The following is a 22,675-nucleotide window of genomic DNA, read 5'->3' as shown; positions in this document are numbered from 1 at the left end:
AGAACTGCTCATCTTAAAGACAGAGAACTGATCCATCTATATAGATCAGGGCCCTATCAAAGATCAATAGCTAGGTCTTTGTGAATTCTGATCCACAAATCAGAAATCTTATCTCAGAAGCCAAAACCTTTGTTTTCTGAGAGACAGAGTCTAGGCCGGTGAGATGCTCAGCAGGTAAGGTGCTTGCTGCATACACCTGATGATCTGAGTTTGATCAGAACCAGGTCCACAAAGCTGCCTCTGAGCTTTGTGCACCATAGCATGTGCCCCCAAATTAATTCATAATAACTGGTTAATTTTTTTTTTAAACAGAGGTTCCATTGTGTTGCCTAGGCTGGTTTCATGGTTTCAATCCTTTGGGTTCAAGAAACCTGCACCAGGTGTGGTGATGCACACCTTTAATCAAGGCAAGGTAGAGGCGGGGGGGGGGGTGATGGGGGCAGGGGCAGAGGCAGAGAGATTTCTTATGAATTCAAGGCTAGCCTGGTAGGAGTACCCTGTCTCAAAAAAACGGGGATTGGAAAAGAAAGAAAAACCATCTGCCTAGCCTCCCAGGTTAGAAACAGATTTTAGCTGGCTTTCTCACAGTAGAAATGCTCCAATAGCCGGGCATGGAGGAAATGCATTTAATCCCAGCACTCTGGAGGCAGAGGCGGGTGACGCTCTGTGAGTCTGAGGACAGCCTGGACTACAGAGATAGTTCCAGGGAAGTCAGGGGTTTTACACAGGGCAGCCCTGTCTCAAAAAGAAAGGAAGGAAGGAAGGAAGGAAGGAAGGAAGGAAGGAAGGAAGGAAGGAAGGAAAAGAAAGAAAGAAAGAAAGAAAGAAAGAAAGAAAGAAAGAAAGAAAAAAGGAAAGGAAGAAAGGAAGGCAGGGTCCAATAGTAGGATGACAATTGTTAGATCCAGGAAATAAGAGCAAGGTACCAATATAATTCAGTGGGAAAATATTTTTTTTTCAAAAACACACAAAGAGTTGAACTTATTTCATGTACAAACATTAACTCAAAATGGGCCAGAGATAGAGATCTTTTTTTTTCTAGAAAACATATTTTTATTTTTATTATTTTTTGTTTTTTTTATTATTATTTGTTTATTTATTAAAGATTTCTGTCTCTTCCCCGCCACCGCCTCCCATATCCCTCCCCTTCCCCCAGAGATAGAGATCTTAATGTAAAGTTAAAACTATGACCCAGGCGGTGGTGACACATGCCTTTAATCCCAGCATTTGGGAGGTAGAGGTGGGCAGATCTCTGTGAGTTTGAGGCCAGCCTGGTTTACAAGACCTAGTTCCAGGACAGGCTCCAAAGCTACAGAAAAACCCCTGTCTTGAAAAGAAGAAGAAAAAAAAAAGCTAAAACTATATAATGTCTAGAAAAATCTTCAAGGCCGGGCCATGGTATCTCACGCACAGGCAGGCTGATCTCTGAATTCCAGGACTGCTATGGGATGTCTTTCTATATGCTGTGAATATGTGTTGTTCTCATTGACTGAAAAATAAAGCTGTTTTGGCCTATGGCAAAGCAGGATAGAGCCATGCAGAAAATCAAAACAGAGATACAGGAGAAGGGTGGAAGTTGGAGAGATGGCTCACTGGTTAAGAGCACTGGCTGCTCTTCCAGAGGTTCTGAGTTCAATTCCCAGCACCCACATGGTGGCTCAAGACCATCTGCAATAGGATCTGACGCCCTCTTCTGGCATGCAGGTGTACATGCGAGCACTTATACACAAAATACAAATAAATAAGTAAATAAATAAATAAGGGTGGAATCTGGGAGACACAAGCCAGGCACATAGGAAGCAAGACGTAGAAAATGAGGTAACACCAGACTATGTGGCAATACATAGATTAATAGAAATGGGTTAATTTAAAAGTAAGAGCTAGCTAATAATAAGCCTGGGCCATCAGCCAAACATTTATAAGTAATATTAAGCCTGTGAATGGTTATTTTGGAACTGGCAGGCATGAGAGAAACGTCTGTTAGACAGGCTCTCTATCTCCTTAAGGTGGTGATGTCATTTCTGAAGACTGTCCCAACCTCTTTCACAGAACCTTCAGCTTGTTACCTGCTCACCAGTCCCACGCAGCTGACTCTGGATGCGCTGGCAGAAGTCAGGATTACACAGCAGAGTGAGGGGGGACTTCAGCTGGACTGGCACAGGCTCCGTGGTCTCTAGTAAGCACTGCCACTCATCGTCGCTGTCTGGCTCCTGGGCGTTTGGAGAGAAAGAGGTCAAGAGGAGTGACATATGGGGTCACAGAGAGCAGCCAGTGGCTCCTTCAGCATAGGAGTGTACAGTCAGACACTGTCGGGGTCTTGAAAGGTCCCTTGTGGGGCACTGCGGGATATGCATTAAGAGGTACCTAGGAAAAAGCATCCAGTGCAGCATGGCTGACAATGACAACACATGGAATTGTCATAAAGTCAGTCGAGAAGGGAATGGTAAACCATGGCATGTCTCTATTAGGAACTACCAGGAGGTCATTAAGTAGAACGTAGTACAAAGGATGTACCCTGTATAGGATTTCTACCCAAAATGCGTAGGCCAAATCTAATCATAAAAAAATAATTTGAGGAACACGGCATAATAACTCGCTTGTATATTTCAAGCATATTTGCCCAAAGTTTCGTTTGTTTTTCTTTTTAAAGTCCTTGCCCCAGCATGGTAGCATTCAGAGATGCTGAGACCTTTAAGAAAGGATGCCTAGTGGGAGGCTCTCAGGACAGCTGGATACCACCCTGCAGGAGGCATTAACATCTCCCTTGAACTGCACCCTCTGCTCTGTAGGAGGGACTGAATGAAAGGCTTTGTATATCCAAGGCAAGAGGCAAGCAGCATGCACTGCCCCACTGAGTCACATCCCAGACAGGAACAAAGTGTTTTTCCTGGGACCTGGTTAGGTTTCAAAAGCCTATTTTTTTTTTTTTTAGACAGGGTCTCATTATGTAGCTCTGATTACCATGAAACTCCCTGTGTAGACCAGGCTGTCCTGGAACTCACAGAGATCTGCCTGCCTCTGCCTCCCAAGTGCTGGGATTAAAGACCACTATGCCAGGCTTCAAAAAGATTATAAAACCTTGGAGCTGGCCTCTCCCATAATCCTTCTTCCCATAGTCCCCTGCTGTGGGATGCTATCGGCAATGATGTCCTCACCAGAACTGAATCTTGTTCTTGAATCCCTAAAACTGTGAGCTTATTAGTCTAGGGAAAATATTTTTAGTATTTAGCATTTAGTATTCTATAGGTGTATGTATGTACACCACTGTACACTCCTCATGCCAGCAGAAGCAAGAAGAAGGTGGAGGATTCCCTAAAACTGGAATTACAAATGGTTCTAAGTCAACATGTGGGTTCTGGGAACCAAATGCCAGTTCTCTTGAAAGAGCAGTCGCTGCTCTTAATTGCCGATCAACCCTGGCCCCTCCCCCAGCCAAGGGGGACTTAAAGTACATCACTGGAGCAATTGGCAGAATGTGAATGTATTTACCTTTGTTATAATCACAACACAGTATTGGTTTGAAAGTTCTTTTCTTTCTTTTTTTTAGTTTCAATATTTTTGTTTTTGATATAGGGTTTCTCTATATAGTCCAGGCTGGCCTGGAATTCTCTATGTAGATTAAACGAGCCTGGAACTCACAGAGACCTGCCTGCCTCCGTTGCCCAAATTCTGAGATTAAAGGTGTGTGCCATACCTGATTCAACCTGAAATTTCTGACTATGATAGCGCAAGGGAATGACTTTATTCGTAGGAAATATTCACCAAGTATTTTGAGGTAGAAGGACATGTATGCAAATTACCTCAAACTGTTTCAAAAAGACAGTATGTCCATCTATTCATGGAGACTCATACAGCAAATGTAGCAAAATTGTGACAGGTGAATCTGGGTGCAGGGAAGACCACAGTTTGAGTGTTTTTGTCTTCTCTAAACTGTTTTGCACTGGTGACTTAATTTTCACAGAAACAGTGCTGGGGGGTGGAGCCTAACGGGAGAGCTTTGTTTTGTTTTAGGCCATGAGCTCCAATACCACAAACTGATTAAGGCTGCCATAAAAATGATTTCAGGGACTGGGTTGATGGCTCAATGGTTAAGAGTACTGGATACTTTCCAGAGGACCTGGGTTTGATTCCAGCATGGTGCTTCAGAACTCTGTAACTCCCATTCCAGGGATCCAATAATGCCCTCTTGTGGCCTCCATAGGGGCCAAGCATGTACCTGGTGCACAGACAGACAGGCAGGCAAAGCATGGGCATAAGATACACTAAACTTTTTAATGGTTTCTAGAGCTAGGCCTTGAGGCTCACACCCATAACCCAGCATTCTGGAGGCTGAAGAACGAGGACTGTGAGTTCAAGGCCAGCCTGGACTACACAGTGAGACCCTGACTCTCGAGTTTCTGCAACATGGAAGCATAACATTCTTCTGCCTACCAACATGTTCACGTAAGACTTCCCAGCCTCAGAACTTTGAGAAATAAATTTCTGTTCATTACAAATGACCCAGTCTCTGGTATCTGTTTAGGCAGCACAAAGCAGACAGAGATAAGGTTAAGGGAATAAGAAATTGTACATATTCTGGCGATTTGCACGATCTGCATGCCTGACGTCTGAGGATGTCGGAAGAGAATACTGGATCTCTGGGAACAGGAATTGTGGGTGCTTGTAAGTCACCACATGGGTAGTATAAACTGAACCGAGGGCTTCTGCCAGAACTAGTGCTGTGTGTGTGTGTGTGTGTAGGTCGCTCTGTAGCTCTAGGTTGGCCTTGAGCTTACAGAGGTCTGCCCTGCCTCTGCCTCCCAGAACAAGCGTTCATAACTGCTGAGCTCACCTTTCCAGCCCCGTGATTATTCAAGTTGAAATTATTTCAAAATTTAAAAATTAGAACCCTAAAACTGACACAAAGGTTAAGGAAGAAATACATGCTCTGATGTAGAAACAAGTCCTACACTAGATCATATGGTAAAAGAAGCACAATGCAAGGCAATAAACAAGATAAATCCAATAATGCAGAAACAGCCAAACTGCACATATAATTATATGTGAAGTTCAGAAAGTCTGAAAGGAGACAGATTAGTAATGATAGCCATCTCTGGAAGTGAGGTAAGGTTCAACAGAGACCTTCATTTTTATTTATGATTTTTGTTGTTGTTTTGGTTTTGTTTGTTTGTTTAGATAAAGTTCCATTATGTAGCCCAGGCTAGCTAGATACTCCTGGGCTCAAGAGATTCTCTCCCCTCAACCTCCCAAACTACTGGAAATAGGGAATGTGCTAACCTTCAATTTATTGCCCAAACATAGATAGACCTTAGAACCTTCAATTTTATCTCTGTATTCTGATTTTTGAGAATTATATGTTCACATAATATATAACTAAAATCTATAAATCTATAACAAAACCATTTTTAACACAAGGGAGCTTGTGTTTCTAGCCCACACTGTTGTAGAAAAGCACTCATCTAACGTCTCACCTCATTTTCTAGATCCATTACATCAGTGCTCGGCCCGCCCATCGTCTCTGGCCTCAGCTCTGGGAATGCTTGCTCACACTCCAAGGTGATGTGGCTTTCCCTGCCAAAGCAAAGCTGGGAGTAAGATGACTTCCAGACCTGTGAGGCTTGAGGTTCACTGCCATTGCCCTGTATAGCCCTCTGAGCTCAGGAAAAGGCCTAGGAGAACCAGTCAGACAAGTAGATTATGGGATGTGGACAGTTCAGTAAGTGTTAACATCCACACACAGGTTCTCGACCGCCCTCCCAGCTAGCTCTTACTCTCAAGTAGACTTTGATTTTTCACCCATGACCTTCCACTCCAATTATTTTCCCTTTCAGATAGAAATGGCCCTTGTCATTTCAAAGCACAACTGAGACAGGAAGACAAAATCCTCAAGTTTCCTGATGAACTAAGAAAGAATTAGAGGGCTGGTGAGATGGTTCAGTGGTTAAGAGCACTGGCTACTCTTCCAGAGGGTCCAGGTTTGAGTCTCAGCACCCACACAATAGCTCACAGTTGTCTATAACTCCATTCCCAGGAGATCCAATGCCCTCTTTTGGCCTTTGAAGCCGCTGTACACATATGATACACAGACATACATACAGGCAAAACACCCACACATATAAAATAAAAAAAGTAAACTACAAAGAATCAGAACCCAAGAACTAGGACTCTCACTCCTAGAGCCCTATCTATGTTTGGGCTAGTAACAGAGCCATTTTATGTTTGCTTTAATAACTGTCTCCCTCCCGGACACACACAAACCGCTTTACCCTTCTCACCGAGGTGCAGGGGGGGCTTCTCCAGCCCCCTGGTCTTCCCAGTTGCTCTTCATTTCTGAGTCCAATATACTAGCCAAGAGGCTTGGTTCCTGAGGAGCCTTTAGTCCGGGCACAGGGGCTGTGCTCGCTGTCACCTTGCTGGGCCTATCCTCTTGTTCAAGGGCAGGTCCTGCATCCTGTTCTTTCTGTGAGAGGTGGGTAGGAGACAAGAGAACAATTTGTGCAGTGTGGATCCTATTCATGGTCTTTTGCCAATTCTCTGAAAGTCACCTCTTCCTCCGGCTCCCCCAAGTCACTAGCCTGTCTGTGTCATCTTTGCCTCTGACTCACACACCTTCTGCTTGGTTTCTTCGGCTGCACGCCTACAGGCCTGGTGCAGGATGCGAGACTGGCTACCCTTGGGTGCCAGTCGATGGGCCTGTTCGTCCTTTAGGACCTGAAGTTCTGGAGGCAGACGACTAGTAAATGGAGTGCCCAAATCTGCACCTGCTGGTTCAGTTATTACTGCAGAGGGGGAAGAGGAGAGGACGTGATTATTCTAAGGCTGTGGCCACCATGTCCTCTTGACCAGGGACAACGTTAGTGTCTCTAGGCCCCTGTGGAAAGAGGCCATTTGGACAAACAGCAGGAGTGGTAAAAGCTAGGCTACAGGAGGAAGAAGTCCAAGGTTGGGGAGGAAAGTGTGTGGCACCCAGACAGTGAGGACGGAGGAAGACTGGAGAAAATGCTATGAAAGGCCGGAGCCCTGGGAACCCTGGTGACTCACTGGTGACACGGCCAGCGATAAAGGGGTGATGCAAGAGGTCTGGCCACGACAGACGCTGCCGGGGGTCTTTGGTGAGCAGCCCTTGCAGGAAGTTCTATGAAGAGAAATAAAACTTCATCAGCCCTCCCTGCCCTCCCTCCAGGCTCTCCCTCAACACTCAGTGGTGCTGGCAAGCCGACTCTTGCGTCTGTTCTTACAGCAGCTGAAACACACTCTTAACAACTCATCCCTTAGAATTCAAGCCAGACCACTGCCTTCATCTGGGGGTGGGGGAACACTGGATGGGACACAACTAAATTGAATGCTGGGAAAAAGAAGGCAAAGTCAAGAAGAAGCCATGTAGCCACCGCAGGAGACAGACACCAGACGCCGGATGGCTACAGCAGGCTACAATCACGTGGCAGTGCACTGGTTAATAGAGATAAGTTGATTTGAGATATAAGGACTAGCTAGAAATATTCATAGGTTAATAGGCCAAGTACTATTTTGTAATAATACAGTTTCTGTGTGGTTATTTTGGGTCTGGGTGGCCAGGAAACAAACAAGTGGCCTCTGACTACAAACAAATTTCCATGCCACCAACTTTGAGGAGTAGGGAGGAAATTCTGGAAGAGAAATATCACTTCCATAATCATCTTCAGAAAGCAAACATTCGTGGTCACAGGTTGTTTGTGGATGGAGATGAATTGAGGCAGCCATGATTAAACACATACACAAACAAGCAATGTTCAAGGATGTGTTTGGGAACACTTAGTGAATTTTCAGATGGGGGAGGGACAGAAAGGGTATGTGTTAAGAAAAAACCCTTAATTAGGCCTGCAACAAGAACAGAAGGTAGGCACTGGAGAGACAGCTCAGTGGGTAAAAGCACTTCCAAGCGACATGTGTTTGGTTCCAAGCAGCCATATCAAGAGCTCACAACTGCCTGTAACTCTGGCTCCAGGAGATCTGACGCGTCTGGCTTCTAAGGTAACATATACTAACACATACACACTTAAATAAAAATAAATATTTTAAGAAAGAATGATCTTAAGAAGCTACTAATAAGCTATGAGCACTGTTCTAAAGTGTGGTGATTGTATAACTACAGCCGTTGCTAAAGATTCCTGAAATCTACCTAAGGAAGAAGGAAGATTCTAGGGATACAACCCTCATTTAAAGCTCCTTTAACTTTTTTGAGAATTATTTGAGCATCCCCAACTATGTAAGTTAGGGGAAACTGTGTCTCCCTTCCACTTTCAATAAGCCAAAGGGAACCTACAATGAGATTTTATTCTGGGAGAAGACAGTATTCGAATTCCACTGAGGCCCATAACCTTGCCCTAGATAAGAAATGAGTACAAACTCCTCTTCTTTCCCCACCAACCTGCTGGGACTTAGGTACAATGAGGAGGTGCCACTTCCAGTCGCCCACCCCTAACCACCAGCCCCTCTAATAGCTGAAGAGGACTGACAACAGCGTGGGGAGCAGCTAGATTGCACCCAACACTGCCTCTGACAGTGGACCAGCGGGACTGGGGGCACATAAAGCCCAGCAGCTCTTCCTTCCCAGTGCCTCGACATTACTTCCTACTATGATAGAGCATAGCCTGCCTGCATAGATTTTGGGAACGGGGCAGAGATTTCTGATATAAAAGTCACCCCCCCTTATCTCCTACCACCTTGAAGCAGGAACTGATAGCAGAAGGCCAGCGCACAGGGTCCTTGAGAATGAGGTTAACCAGCTGAAAGATGCTGGTGGTGTAGAAGGGAGGCGTGCCTACAGCCAGCTCATACAGGATGCAGCCTACAGACCAGAGGTCTGCCGTGTGGTCGTAGGGTCGCTCCTCCACCAGCTCTGGAGACATATAGAGTGGTGTGCCTTTGATGGACGTCAGCACCATGGTGTTAGTGCTCATGGCTCGGGCAAACCTGTGGAGGTGACAGGATTGAAATGAGAGATCTTCTTGACCTAGTTATAACTAGAAAATTACATCTAGGGACAGGGGCTGATGTGATTGATGGCTCAGTGGTAAAGGGACCTGCCATTATGCCTGATGACCTGAGTTCCATCCCCAGGATTCATATGGTGGAAGGAGGGAACTGATTCCTGCAAGTTGTCCTCTGATATCTACAACCATGCCATGGCATATGTGTGCCCTCACCTCCACATGCACAATAAATAAACATCATAAGAACATTTTTTAAAAGAAAATGAAACCTGACCATTTACTACCTGTTAGCATATGGGATAACCTGAACCAAAGCAGACACAGTACCTTTGGCCAATCTCCAGCTCTGGTTCTAACATGAGGCTTTGGGTAGTCTAGGGCTCCCTGAAGGAGAAGCACAGATGGAAGCTCAGAAAACCCTACCCAAAGTCACAAAGCTTGATGCCACCACCCTTGGCGAGAAGAATGTTCTGAGGTTTCATGTCCCGATGTAGGATGCGGTGGGAATGCAGATAGTAGAGGGCAGACACCAACTGGGCAGCGATGGCCTGAACCTAGGGTCCGAGAAGTGAAAGAAAGGCCAGAGGAAGAAGCTGCCACACCAAGGGCTTCCAGTACTGAGGCTAATTTGACTTTCTGTTCTTCCCTTCCCTTCTAGAGTCTCCATTACACTATACCCTCCTTGGTTCTTGTTCCTCTTAATTCATCCTTTCATTTGTTCAAGGAAAATCTATTCTATCTCTCTTACTGGCCTCATCACCATGAACAAATTATTCTGTGTTTCCCAGAGTCATCATCTATAAGGTGACAATAATATAGCATCTACGTCCCACGACTATTGTATAGATTAATGGAATTAAAGCATGTGAAGAAATGCTCAGGATGACACCTGGCATGAAGGAATGTGTGTGTGCACATTAGGTGTTTGAAATAGGGTAAAACCCCTTTTCTTAAGGTACACAGTCACTTAAACAAGGCAGACAAAACAGTAAGATGATTACTTTTTTGTCTGTTTGAGACAAGAGTCTCGTGTACCCCAGGCTGGCCTTGAATTTGCCTACAGCTGAGGATGACCTTGAATTTCTGATTCTCCTGCCACTACCTCACCAGGGCTGAGATTACATGTATGGGCCACCAAATCCAGTTTTCTGTGGTACTGGGAATCCAGCCCAGGGTTTCACGGAAGGCAAGTATTCTACCGAGCTATACAGTCCCAGTTGACTACTTAGAACAGCGACGGCACTTCTGGGGTTGGAGAGGACCTACTTGTTGAGACAAAAAGAAACTCCTAGAGTGAGTGTAGTTGGATCCTCCTCAACCAAATCCCATTGCCAGCCTCTTTGCCCTAATGGTGAATCCTGTATAACCACAATGCTTCTCTTACTGCCCTCCCTAGTACTGGCCTTTCTTCCTTAAAGGAATAATAACAATGACTAATACCCACAACATTAATAACAGTTATTTATCATTTTGATGAATGAAATCATTAATCCTCAAATAGCTTTTACAAAGTAGATATTATTACTAACTTCATTTTACTAAAGAAGAAACTAAATACAAAGACGTAAGAATTATTTGACCATGGAGACCCAGCTAGTGAGGGGCAAGCTTTGTACTCAGATACTGTGGTTCCAGTTCCAACATTTAACTCTCACGCTTTATTGCCTCTACAGATATCTGGAATCCTGTACTCTTTTCAAGGGTCTTCAAAAATGGCTGGTGAGATGACTCAGTGGGTAAAGGGCCCTGATGCCAACTCTAATGACCTGAGTTCAATGCCTGGGACACCCATGGTGAAAGAAGAGAATTGACTCTGACTCCTGCAAGTTTTCCTCTCACTCCACATGTGCTCTGGTCTGCATGTATATGCACCTACCACACACACACAAAATATATAATAAAAATTTTAAGAACTGTCAGGGCTGAGGAGACGGTTCAACTGGTGAAGTGCCCATTGCATACACATTAGGACTTTGGGAATTTGGATTCTCAGCATCTGTGTTAAAAGCTGGGTATGATTCTTAGACATCAGAGAAGTGCAAACAAAAACAACTCTGAGATTCCACCTTACACCTGCCAGAATGGCCAAGATAAAAAAACACTGATGACAGCTTATGCTGGAGAGGATGTGGAGTAAGGGGAACACTCCTCCACTGCTGATGGGAGTGCAAATGGTACACCCACTTTAGAAATCAGTATGGCAATTTCTCAGAAAATTAGGAAACAATCTACCTCAAGACCATTTTTGCGTATATATCCAAAGGAGGCTCAATCATACCACAAGGACATGTATGTGCTCAACTATGTTCATAGAAGCATTATTTGTAATAACCAGAACCTGGAAACAACCTAGATGCTCCTCTACTGCCGGATGAATAAAGAAAATGTGGCACATTTACACAATGGAGTGCTGCTCAACAAGAAAAAATATCTTGAAATTTGCACCAAATGGATGGATCTAGAAAACATCATATTGAGTGAGGTAACCCAGACCCAGAAAGACAAATATCATATGTACTCACTCATAAGTGGCTTTTAGACATAAAGCAAAGAAAAACCAGCCTACAGTTCACAACCCCAGAGAACCTAGACAACAAAGAAGACCCTAAGAGAGACATGCATGGATCTACTGAGGAAGGAGAACAGATGATCTCCTGTGCAAATTGGAAGCGTGAGGGTCACAGGACAGGGTAGAAGTGGGGGGAAGGGAGCGGGGTAGAGAAAAATGTATAGTGCAATAAAAATAAAAATTCTAGAGAAAAAAAGCTGGGTATGGCGTCACACATCTGTAGCCCTGGTGTTGGGGAGGGGCTAAGATAGGCATATCTCTAGAGCCTATTGGCCAGAGATCCAGTCCATAGTCTGAAGGTCAATGAGAGCTCTAACATCAAAAATAAAGGTGGAAAACAGTTGAAGACGACATTGACCCTAACCTCTGGACTCTGCATGCATGCACATGTATAGGCACAAGAGCCTACACATATTTGCACATATATAACTATACCCTCATATATATTACACAGGCACACAGACACACACACATGAACCTTGACACCCTCAGCTTGTACTCCTAGCTCTTCACCCAGAGAGAGATTCAAAGCATAGGAATGTTGAGCCAGGAAACATACCTGGTCTTCAGGAAGTTTTCCATCATCTTCCAGAATCTGAAAGAGTTCTCCCTCGGCATAGTCTGTCACCACCACCACCTGCGAAGAGAAGGCAAGTACAATACCGATGGGACGGTCATGCACTCTGCGGTCAACAAACATCTGGGGCCCTTGGGCTTGGAGAGAGGCCACCCGACACCCTCCAAACACACCTCTTTGTCAGTCTCAAAGCTGTCGAGCATATGCACAATGTTGGGGTGCCACAGACCTCGCATGATTTCAATCTCTCGCTGCAGATTCCTCAGCTCTTTCTCTGAGCGCCCCAGTTTGGGGATGAACTTCAAGGCCACCACCTGTCAGCAGTAAAGCAAAGAACCAAGGCATAACCACACCATGGAGAAGCGCAAAGAAACAGACCCAGTGAGCTGCCCGAAAGAGACATTCTCCATCCTGCCAAGCTGCCTGTGAGGAGTGCGGTGTGCTCCAGGTTTTCAGTTTTCATGAGCTATCGCACATGCTGGGGTGGGCTCTGTGATACTGTCGTCTCTGAGTCACTTCTGCTCCTGGAACTCCTTTAAGTAACCCCAATAAAACTGAAAAACTGATTCTCCTCTCTCTCTCTCTCAAACAGAAACACACAATGCAAATATTCCAAGCTTTATCTCAGAGCTCCACAATGCAAGATTTTTATACTGCTTGACCAACTCTTAGTAATAATACTAACACATGCTAACCTTCCACCTTGACTTTCCCCCAGGGTACTATGGATTTACTCTGGCTTTGTCTACCCATCACCAGGGGGAAACAGTTACTACCAAGTAGATCCCTCTGATGGATTCTAGGACAAGTGTTCTGACCTAAGCAAAGGACTCAAGGTGAGATTTAGGGGAAAGAGGAGGAAATGTGAGTGGAGGGAGCAAGTGCAAGTGGTTTATCTTTTCTTAGGGAATAAAAAGAACACTGACCGTTTGTGTCGTTTAGCAGGTGTCAGGCATTGGGCTAAGTAATTAAGTGTGGAACACAGTTAATGCTCAGACCCCGTCTATCATCCCCCATGGGGCAGTTTGGGGAAAACAGAAGCATGGAACGGTTAGGTAGTTTGTCCCTAGTTCTAAGGCTGAGATCTGACTCCAAGAAATCAAATTTCAGAGTCTAAATATCCCAGGAAATATGCTGGAGTCGGGGCAGAGAAATGCACCCTGAGAAACCCTTCTGTCCCAGGTTTCTGCTGGAGTAGGAGCCCCCACTCAGAAGGTAACTTTGTTCCCTACCTGAGCACTATATTTTTTTCGGCCCTTATATACTCTGCCAAAAGAGCCTTCTCCAATCATCTCCAAAACGTGGTACTTTTCCATGGCAAGGATTTCAGGGTCTCTCAGAAGGCAGAAAGTAGACGGTGGCGACGAACTGTAGCTCCAGGGGCAGTTCCACACATCTGTGAGGCCTGACTTGGAACATGGGAGAAAGATAGACGTTATCAGTCATGCCTTTTCCAACTTTTCACAATAACACAGTCCTCAAAAACATGATCAGGATGGAAAGATGATCAGATCTTGAAAACGGAACGTCTCGAGCCTCCCACTCAAGCTAGGTGCCCACAGCCCACCGTGTCCCCTTTCCCCTCTCCACCAGCGTCGCTCACTTGCTCCTTCTCTAGCTCCCGAGTTCCTAACATCCTCAGCTCCCCCAGCACCGCTGCTCTTGACTCCCCTCGTGAGCCGAGGTTCCCCAACACTCCCCCAACCTAGATACTCCAAGATTCCCAGGCCGTGGGCTGGGGGCCCCGGGCCTCTAACCGAGTCCCTCCCAGCTGCCTGCGTTACTTTTCTCCATTCCTCAATGCTGCTCTCGTTAGTTTCCCACTCTTACCAGCTGGTCAGAAGTTTAAAGGACTTTAAAACTCTCAGAGATGTGTGACAGACACGAACCGCCCATTCGCACTTTCTAGGGCACATCGGTCGCTTGACAATCAGGCCCCACAAAGGACCTAGAGTCTTCAGTTGCCTAGAAACGGCGCCAGCTTTCTTTACCCCGCCCCGCCCTAGTTTTCCGCCTCTAACTTCCCAAAAGGTATTTCCGGTTCCGGCTAAGAGCCGGAGAAGACATGGCGGCGTCTGCGTCGGCAGCTGCTGGGGAAGAGGACTGGTAACTTTGGGTCATGGGTTTTGGCTGGCTGCCTGGATCTGGTGCTGGGAACTAGCAACAGCTTCAAATCGTCCGAACCGCGAGCATGAGGGGTGAATCAAGGGGCGAGAGGTGGCCGAAACCCTGACATCCTTTCCTAGGCGAGCTACTGGACCGGGAGCGGAAGGTGGAGGGACGCTGACCCGAGAAGGGACTGGGTCTGTGCCGGGTTGGCCAGTTGGGCTCACGCCTTATCGACCCAGTTGCCCTTTCCTATGGCCCTGTCCCTCCCTCTTCTCCCTGATGTGACTTTCTGGGGTCTGGAGGATGGCTCATCACACCTCCCGCCTCTTGGGCGGACGTCCTCCTCCTCGTCCTGTCCCTCGAGCCCCTAGGATTCTGCCCTTTGGCCCAGACCATTTCTGCCTAAGCTTTCCTCAACCTTCCGTATCCCCGGCAGCACTAAGAACCATTGTCAGAAGAGCCTTACTCCCCACATAAGCAAGCCCTCCTCCTCTCTCGAGCATTCTTAAAAAGAGGCCAAAGGCCTTTAAGGACTTTGAGTTTGGAAGATAAAGATGTGTTCGCTTCACATTTAATTAGCTGGTTGTGACGCTGACCAGACCAGCTAGTTCCTGTGAGTCGGTGACAGCTGAAAAAAAAAAAAAAGTGGGCGTGGCATTACTTCAGAGTAGTTGGGAGGGTCACTGTGAATTTGTAACGTTCATAAAAGCCTGCTTTTCATTAATTGTTGAAATATAAGCCCTCAAGAGACTAGATAACCCGAAGGATGTCTGTATGACCTAAGGCCTTATATTCCTAAGTTTTAGGATAGCCCACTACCCACACACCCCCCTTCTGTCACTTAGGACCTTATTACTGTCCCAGTCTGTATCTTACATCCAAGACCCAGGTCACTTAAGGTGCTTAAAATACTGAAAGTTGTCCTAACTGAGCCTGTACTTTGGTGTTAAGTTGCTTCAGGGAGGCCACCCAGTAATTTCCTTTATAAAGCCATGGAGACTAGTGCTCTTTACTATTGGGAAGAATGTCTAAGATTATGGAGGGAACACCTGAGCTAGGAGAGAGTAGCAGTGGTTGCAACAGTCTATGTCAGCCAGAATGTCCTTTTTATTTGTGAGACAATAAGCTTTGTATTTTAAGGTTTCTGCGTAAGGCTTAAAAAGAATGCTAAATGTTGTATAATAACCACCATTGGTAAAGGCCATCCTGGGTGCCTTCCCTCTTGATACAGGTTTCTGTATATCACCTGGGTAGAGCCGTGGACTCAATCGCTCATCTTCGGTGCCATTACAACAGTTGTTGCGTGTTTAAATGTTTGCCCTCTGATCTGTGTCAGGACCATGAACCCCTGTACTAGACATGATGATGGGGTTAACGAGACCTCCAGTGTCATGTGTGCTCGGGTTATGCTCTTCTCTTTCCTCTTAAAGGGGGAGAAAGATCACTTAGACTACATACTATGTCTCAGACACTTGGGCACTTTATATAAACAAATCATTGTTAAGTCTCCCAGTAGTCCTAGTGCGTATGTTGGAGTGTAACTCAGACTTCTAAGTGAGCTGACCACGTAGCTGGTAAGTCATTTCTGCCCTCTATTAGCTACAAGGCCTATGGCTCTTCTACTGCAGTTTCGCTTTTAGATTACTTAAACCTGTTCGTCTTGGTATAGCTTTTAGAAATGCTTAGGCTGACTAGTGCTGGCAAGGTTATTGGCAGTACCTGGGGCACAGGGGACTGTGCTGAACTGACTGGACTGTGTAGGCAGGCAGGAGTAGTAAGCACTGGTAACCTTGTTAGTAATGATGAACGCCATGTATGTAGGTCAGAGAGGAGCAGCTGTACAAGCTTGAACAGGAAGTCAGGGCCTGGCTCTGACTGCTCCCTTTCCTCCTCCTGTGTTAAGCCTTGGTTCGTTGTTTCAACTCTATGGGAATCTGTTTTCTCAGGTTGGCAGAGGTGAACTGTAAAATCTAATTCCCATTTTTTTCTACCTGGCCGGTTGACAACTTAAACATCTCCCTATTTTACAGGATAATTTGACAAGAGAATGTATTGAGACAGATTCCTTTTGTTGTTATTGTTTGGTTTGTTTAAGTCAGTCTTCATCAGCCTTGGCAGGCTTCAGCAGGCCGAGCTGTAGTGGTGACTCAGTGTCCCCCTTACTCTCCAGGGTCCTTCCTTCTGAAGTTGAAGTATTAGAGTCTATCTATCTGGATGAACTACAGGTGATGAAAGGAAATGGCAGGTGCGTATTCAGTTACGGGTGGGCAGGAGTCTTAGTGATGAGATGATTCTGCACAGAATCTGGGCTTAGGGTGCTTTGAGCCTTGACTCCGGGGTGATGCTTGTCATACAGACACCAGTCCCTTACTCCTCCCCCTGCAACGAAGCGAGTCCTGTGTGCATTCCTCTGCCTGCTTTACTATCTCACCCCCTCCTCCCTAGCTCTCAAGCCCCTGCCCAGTCACATCCTGCGTCTCCACTTCATCCACCTGCAGATCTTCACCATGGGAGATCTTTATCACTCTGCACCCTGCCACCGCAGAGGTCCAAGATTCTCAGTTTGTCTGCTTTACTCTGGTGCTTCAGGTCCCAGTGCAGGTGAGGCCGCTGCATGACTGTAAAGGGGGGAAGGGGAGGGTCCCTCGAGCGGTCACTATAATGACTGTGTTGTTTTTCTGCACTAGTACCCCCATGAGGTGCCACAGATCTCCATCCGTAACCCCCGAGGGCTTTCAGATGAGCAGATTCACAAGTAAGTCGGGATAGTTGGGGCAGGGAAAACTCAGAATTCAGCTCTACCTGTTGAAGGAAAGAATTTTTAATATTGGCTTCATTTCTACCCCCGCAGGATCTCACAGGCACTGGGCCATGTGGCCAAGGAGGGGCTAGGCACAGCCATGCTCTATGAACTCATTGAGGTAAAATGTGATGGTCTGGGAAAATGTCCTTCCTTTAGCGTAGAGCATTTCTGTAGTCAGTACATTCAGTCCTTGTTTGCTTAAGGCCTCACTTAGAGAAAGAACTCAGTGTTTCAAAAAAAGAGAAAAAAACCCTCCAAACTATAGTTGAGTAGCTTCCCAGCTTCCCCAAGTTGTCAGTTCCAGCATCTTGATGAAAAAGTACTTTTCCTCTTTGTTGTGAGGTTTTTGTCATTCATTTATTTTGTTTTGAGACAGGGATCCTGCTATGAGTCTGGCTTGGCATCTGGCAGCCATCGTCCTGCCTTAGCCTCCTACATACTGGAATTCTAGGCGTGTGCCCCCACACCTAGCACTTTTCCTCTTTGGCTTACATTTATTTTTCTGTTCTGTTCTTTCTTTTCTTTCTCCTTTTGTTTACTTACTTACTTATTGTTGGTCTTAGTTAGGGTTTCTGTTGCTGTGATAAAACACCATGGCCAAAAGTAACTTGAGAAGGAAAGGGTTTATTTCATCTTACACTTTCAGGAACATTCCATGACTAAGGGAAGTCAGAGCAGGAACCTGTAGGCAGGAAGAAGCCATGAAGAGGTACTGCTTACTGGCTTGTTCCTCCTGATTGCTGAGCCTGCTTTCTTACAGCACCCAGGACCACTAGCCCAGGGAGGGCACAACCCACAATGGGCTGGACCCTCCTCCATCCCAATCACTAATTAAGAAAATGCCCCCACAGGCTTGCCTTTAAACCAGATTTATGGAGGTATCTTCTCAGCTGGGATTCCTTCTTACTTGATTCTAGTTAACCATGGTGGGTCTCATTGTGCAGGTCTGGCTGTCCTGAAACCCAGAGATCCATCTGTCCCACTTCTCCAGTGCCGGGATTAAAGGCGTGCATTCCCATACTCTGCATTTTCTGTTGTTCCAGTTTCAGAACTTTTTCTTTTTTCTGTACTGAGGTTCAAACCTAAGGCTTTGCACATATTAGACAAGTGCTCTACTCCTGGGCTACATCCATAACATCTTTAAAATTTAAATTCTGAGAATGAGTCTCATCAAATGAACTAACAGGCCTTGAACTTGTGGTCCTCCTGTCTCTGTCTCCAAAGAAGTTGGTATTACAGGCCTGTGCCACCAGGACTGGTTTCAGGCAGTTCTCGTTTTCTTGGCACTAGCAACTGAAAGTAGAAAATGACAGGACTTTTGCCTAGGGGCTGAGTATGAGGGATGAACACTTGAAGGCTAGCCTGCCGTTAGAACTGACTAGAAAAGCCATGGTGCCTTTTCTCTGAGTTTATACTCAGCCAGGCATAGTGGTGTACACGTGTGATCTAGCACTGGGAGGGGAAGGCAAGAAAACCCGTCAATTGAAAGCATCCTTAACTACATAGCAAGTTCAGGGATGGCTCGGGCTACATCAAACCCTGTCTTGTGGGGGGTGGGGGGAACAAGCAGGGCTGGAGAGCGCAAGGTGGTGGTGGTGCACCAAAGCTATAGAGAAACCCTGTCTCGAAAAACCAGGGAGAGAAGCTGGGCTGTGGTGGTGCACACACCTTTAAATCCCAGCAATCAGGAGGCAGAGGCAGGTGGTTCAAGGCCAGCCAGGGAGGGCTGTTACACAGAGAAACCCTGTTTTGAGTCCCCCCTATACCCCCCCCCCAAAAAAAGAGAGAGATAGAGACAATTGTACATTCTTTATGGTTAAGTAAACAGCCCACGAGAAACAAAGGCAGAGAAACAAAATACATGGATAACTTTTCTTGTTTGAGGTTAAAAGCACACAAACAAGGTCAGCCTTGCTTGTTTCCTCCTTGGGGTTTTTAGGGAAAATGTTCAGAGTATAGTGAAGGTGGGTGGCATAGGATTAGTGAGTGGGCATTTAGCACTGTAGCACTCTTGGGTCAGACTCTAGGGCAGCTTCTGAAATTCCATAGTGTTAGCTGTTCAAATATACATTTCATAGACCAACTTGATGCCTTTTGATTTCTGTCCATTTGGTTGTCTGAATAAATGCCTTGCCCCATGGGGGAATTATACTTGCAAACTGCTAAGAAAGTCTGTGCAGCTCAGCACAGTGGTGTGTGCTAGTAATTCTAGCCCACCAGAGTCTGAAGAAAAAAGATCTTTTGAGCCAAAGAACTTGGGCCAAGGCAACAAAGCAAGACTCCTGGTCCAAGCAGATTAAAAAACAAAAACAAAAAAACCCAAAGGCATCTCAGAAAATGAAAATGGGGTGGGTTTGTTTGTTTTGTTTTGTGCTTTTGAGACAGTCTTACTGTGTAGTCCAGGCCAATCTCAGACTCAAAGCAATCCTCCTACCTCAGCTTCCTGAGTGCTGGAATTGAAGCTACCATGTGTGGCTAGAGTTTTGAAAGCCGGGTGTATTGGTGCAGGCCTTTAGTCCTAGCACTACTGAGGCAGAGGCAGGCGGATCTCTTGAGTTCTGCAGATGGAGTTCCAGACCCTGTCTCAAAATCAAAAGCAAACCAAACAAACGTACACACACGTATACACCTTGGAGAAAAAAATTTCAAAACTCATCTCTGTTTGTTTTGATTTTCAAGACAGAGTTCCCCTGTATATCCGTGGTTGTCCTGATATTTGATCTGTAGACCAGGCTGGCCTTGAACCCAGAGATCTACCTGCCTCTGCCTCCCTAGTGCTGGGATTTGTGTGTGCCACAATGCCAAGCTAGAAATATTATTTTTATCTCCAAGTATATTAAAAGTGACTTAGTAAGAAGAGAAATAATTTACTTAGATTTTGAAACCAGGAAGGTCAAATGGGCAGGGGTGGGGGATGCATAGAGAGGGATTCTTGCAAGTAGAAGGTTACCAGGACAGGAGTACATAAATGGTAGGTAACAAGCTGCTTGGCGGATGTCACAGCCAACCAGTCACTCCTGGAAGAAGTACGTGGAATGTGTTCACAATCTTCTCTCCTTTCAGAAAGGGAAGGAAATTCTCACAGACAACAACATCCCCCATGGTCAGTGTGTCATCTGCCTCTATGGTTTCCAGGTGGGTTTCTCAGCTGGCGCTGCAGTGAGCTTGGGTAGACAGGGAAGGGCTAGCAAGTGGGCACTGATAGAGGACTCTGCATCTGTCTCCCTACAGGAAAAGGAGGCCTTTACCAAAACACCCTGTTATCACTACTTCCACTGCCACTGCCTTGCTCGGTACATCCAGCACATGGAACAAGAGCTGAAGACACAAGGACAGGAACAGGAGCGACAGCATGTTGTCACCAAACAGGTAGACAGACCCGCTTTCTTGCTTGGTGCCCTTATACTTTACATCTGTCTCCATCCCTTCATTCTAGTGGCTTTTCATCATTTAGTAACAGATACCTTTGAGACTAAATCTCACCCCTATCCAGAAAGGCATCCTTGAGTACACTGACACATTGCATGCAGCTTTGCAGCATCTCCAGACCTCTCCTTAGGCTGCCCTTTCCTCCTTCCCACCTCATTGCTGAGCAGCTAACGCTTGTGCCCTTCAGTCCCAGCCCACCCGAGACTGGGCTGGCTGACAAGAAGCAGGATGTGATTTCTCCTCTTGTTTTAGAAGGCAGTCGGTGTGCAGTGTCCTGTGTGCAGGGAGCCCCTTGTGTATGATCTTGCCTCGCTGAAAGCAGCCCCTGAACCCCAACAACCCATGGTAAGGGATTTCCTTCTGGTCTAAGCCAGGCATAGTGGCATTCTAGAGAGAAATGGCATCTTGTCTGTGCTGAATTCTCTGGAGTTGGGTTTGACTTGCTTAAGACTACTCTGCAAAGCTGCAGCCCCCACCAGGAGCCTAAGACTTCAGAAGCCCAACTCTGAGGAAGAAAGCCAAGTTAATAATGTGGCTCGTTTGGTAGTTACACTTGCCTAGCATACACAAAGCCCTAGTTTTGATCCCCAGAACTACATTAAAAAACCTGGTACAGTGGTACACTCGTGTAATCCTGGCATTCAGGAAGTGGAGGCAGGAGGGTAAGCAGTTCAAGGTCATGCTTGGTCACATGGTGAGTTTGAGGCCAATCTGGGCTATATGAAACTCTTGTCTAAAACCAAACAAAAAACCAGGAACCTTGTGCAGCTCTCCTAGGACAATCCTAGAAGAGTTACGGTTCAAGTCGTCTGCTTTCTCATTTTGTTTTTTTCTCCTGCCATTCTGCTTCCTTTCCTTTTAGGAGCTTTACCAACCCAGTGCAGAAAGCTTGCGCCAGCAGGAAGAGCTCAAGAGGCTGTATCAGAGGCAACAGGAGAAGGGTGGCATCATTGACCTTGAGGCCGAACGGAACCGGTACTTTATTAGCCTTCAGCAGGTGAGGAAAGGAAAAGGCTCCCCTCTTGGCCTCAATGCCTCCAGTGTTCTTGTGAACACCACAGCCCTAGGCCCTAGGGTGTGCTTCATTCTGCCTGGGGAGGTTCAGATTGGTAATGGTTGGCTGGTAGTGGAGAGGGGTCTCCCGTGATGCATTGCCTCTCTTCTCCCCAGCCTCCTGCTGCTGTGGAGCCTGAGTCAGTTGTAGATGTCTCCAGAGAACCCCAACCACCTACTGCCCTTTCTGCAGAACAATCTACTTCCCTAGCTACCCAGTCAGCCGTGCCAACTCCTCTACCCATGGCTACTCAGTGTGTGTATGAGAAGATTCCAGGGGCTGGCCCAAATCAACAAAGGCTGGGTGAGACCAAGAAATCCATGCTAGATCCTCCACGATCTGGTCGTGGATCCTGGCGACGGTATGATCGGAGGCACCCGAAAGGAGGGGAGTGCTGTACCGCAAAAGGTACCAGTGATATCCAAGAACTGCCACCTCCTGAGAAGCCTCTCAAAGAGCCTGTGGACTTAAAACCAGAACCCCGTAACAAAGGGCTTACAGGTCTTCCTCAGGAGAAGGGGCCTGGTAGCTGGCAGGGCTCTACAGCTCGCAGGACTCGGGACTGTGCTCGCTGGGAACGCTCCAAAAGCCGTACACCAGGTTCTTCCTACTCCCACCTACCTCGGGGCCAGGGAGCATACCGGTCTGGTCCTCGCAGGGAGCCCCTGGGCTTGGAATCCGAGGAAGGTTCCTAGCAGTACTGTGGGGGGACAGGGAATTGGGGGTGGGAGGGAGGCAATAAAGAGATTTGGCCTTCTTTGCTTAACAGCACCTAACTTGTGTGAAATGGCTTTTTTTTTTAACTTATTTTTATGTGCACTGGTGTTTTGCCTGCATGTATGTCTGTTTGAGGGTATCAGATCACCTAGAGCTGGAGTTACTGACAGTTGCAAGCTGGGTATGGCTCTTCCTAAATTGCTGTAAGATTTGGGTATGGGGGCTGGAGAGATAGCTCCCTGAGGTCCTGAGTTAAATTACCAGTCACCACATGGTGGCTCACAGCCATCTATGAGATCTGGTGCCCTTTCCTGGCATGCAGGCAAACATGCAGATAGAACACTATATACATAATAAATAAAGTAAAAAAATAAAAGATTTGAGTATGGCAGGGGGCTCTCACCTTTGCTCTAAGTCTGTTCTCCAAAAATGCCAAGGTGAGAAG

The 22,675-nt window shown here is 46.3% G+C and overlaps 2 protein-coding genes across 8 annotated transcripts in view; one reads left to right on the top strand and one right to left on the bottom strand.

Moving 5' to 3' along the window:
• Stk36 (serine/threonine kinase 36) overlaps positions 1-14,081 on the bottom strand; it is a 30,419-nt gene extending 16,338 nt beyond the window's left edge. For 2 of the 4 annotated variants that reach the window (XM_075951644.1, XM_075951646.1), the window contains exons 1-11: positions 13,949-14,081; positions 13,351-13,523; positions 12,292-12,432; positions 12,101-12,178; positions 9,396-9,526; positions 8,703-8,952; positions 7,042-7,135; positions 6,610-6,779; positions 6,276-6,460; positions 5,472-5,571; positions 2,067-2,210 (exon numbers count right to left, since the gene is read on the bottom strand). In XM_075951644.1, the coding sequence (XP_075807759.1) occupies positions 2,067-2,210; positions 5,472-5,571; positions 6,276-6,460; positions 6,610-6,779; positions 7,042-7,135; positions 8,703-8,952; positions 9,396-9,526; positions 12,101-12,178; positions 12,292-12,432; positions 13,351-13,434 (1,377 nt within the window). In that variant the 5' untranslated portion in view covers positions 13,435-13,523; positions 13,949-14,081. Of the gene's footprint in view, positions 1-2,066; positions 2,211-5,471; positions 5,572-6,275; positions 6,461-6,609; positions 6,780-7,041; positions 7,136-8,702; positions 8,953-9,395; positions 9,527-12,100; positions 12,179-12,291; positions 12,433-13,350; positions 13,528-13,948 lie in introns of those variants that run through there. The other 2 variants (XM_075951645.1, XM_075951647.1) reach the window with 2 other exon arrangements.
• A 76-nt stretch (positions 14,082-14,157) lies between these two features.
• Rnf25 (ring finger protein 25) lies at positions 14,158-22,286 on the top strand. Of its 4 annotated transcripts, none has more exons than XM_075951604.1 (10): positions 14,158-14,840; positions 16,398-16,472; positions 16,726-16,828; positions 16,915-16,982; positions 17,079-17,148; positions 20,094-20,165; positions 20,262-20,399; positions 20,712-20,804; positions 21,322-21,456; positions 21,630-22,286. In XM_075951604.1, the coding sequence occupies exons 2-10, from the start codon at positions 16,456-16,458 to the stop codon at positions 22,206-22,208; spliced, it is 1,275 nt and encodes a 424-aa protein (XP_075807719.1). In that variant the 5' UTR covers positions 14,158-14,840; positions 16,398-16,455; the 3' UTR covers positions 22,209-22,286. The 4 variants fall into 4 exon arrangements, with proteins under 4 accessions (XP_075807719.1, XP_075807717.1, XP_075807718.1 ...); XM_075951602.1 differs by having other exon boundaries at positions 14,168-14,224; XM_075951603.1 differs by having other exon boundaries at positions 14,168-14,224; positions 20,715-20,804; positions 21,630-22,237.
• The last annotated feature ends 389 nt before the right edge of the window (positions 22,287-22,675 follow it).

Source organism: Microtus pennsylvanicus, chromosome 17, assembly GCF_037038515.1.
Source record: "Microtus pennsylvanicus isolate mMicPen1 chromosome 17, mMicPen1.hap1, whole genome shotgun sequence".
Lineage (NCBI taxonomy): Eukaryota > Metazoa > Chordata > Mammalia > Rodentia > Cricetidae > Microtus > Microtus pennsylvanicus.
Note: the sequence above shows the minus strand (reverse complement) of the source record. Positions and strands in the feature narration are given on the sequence as shown.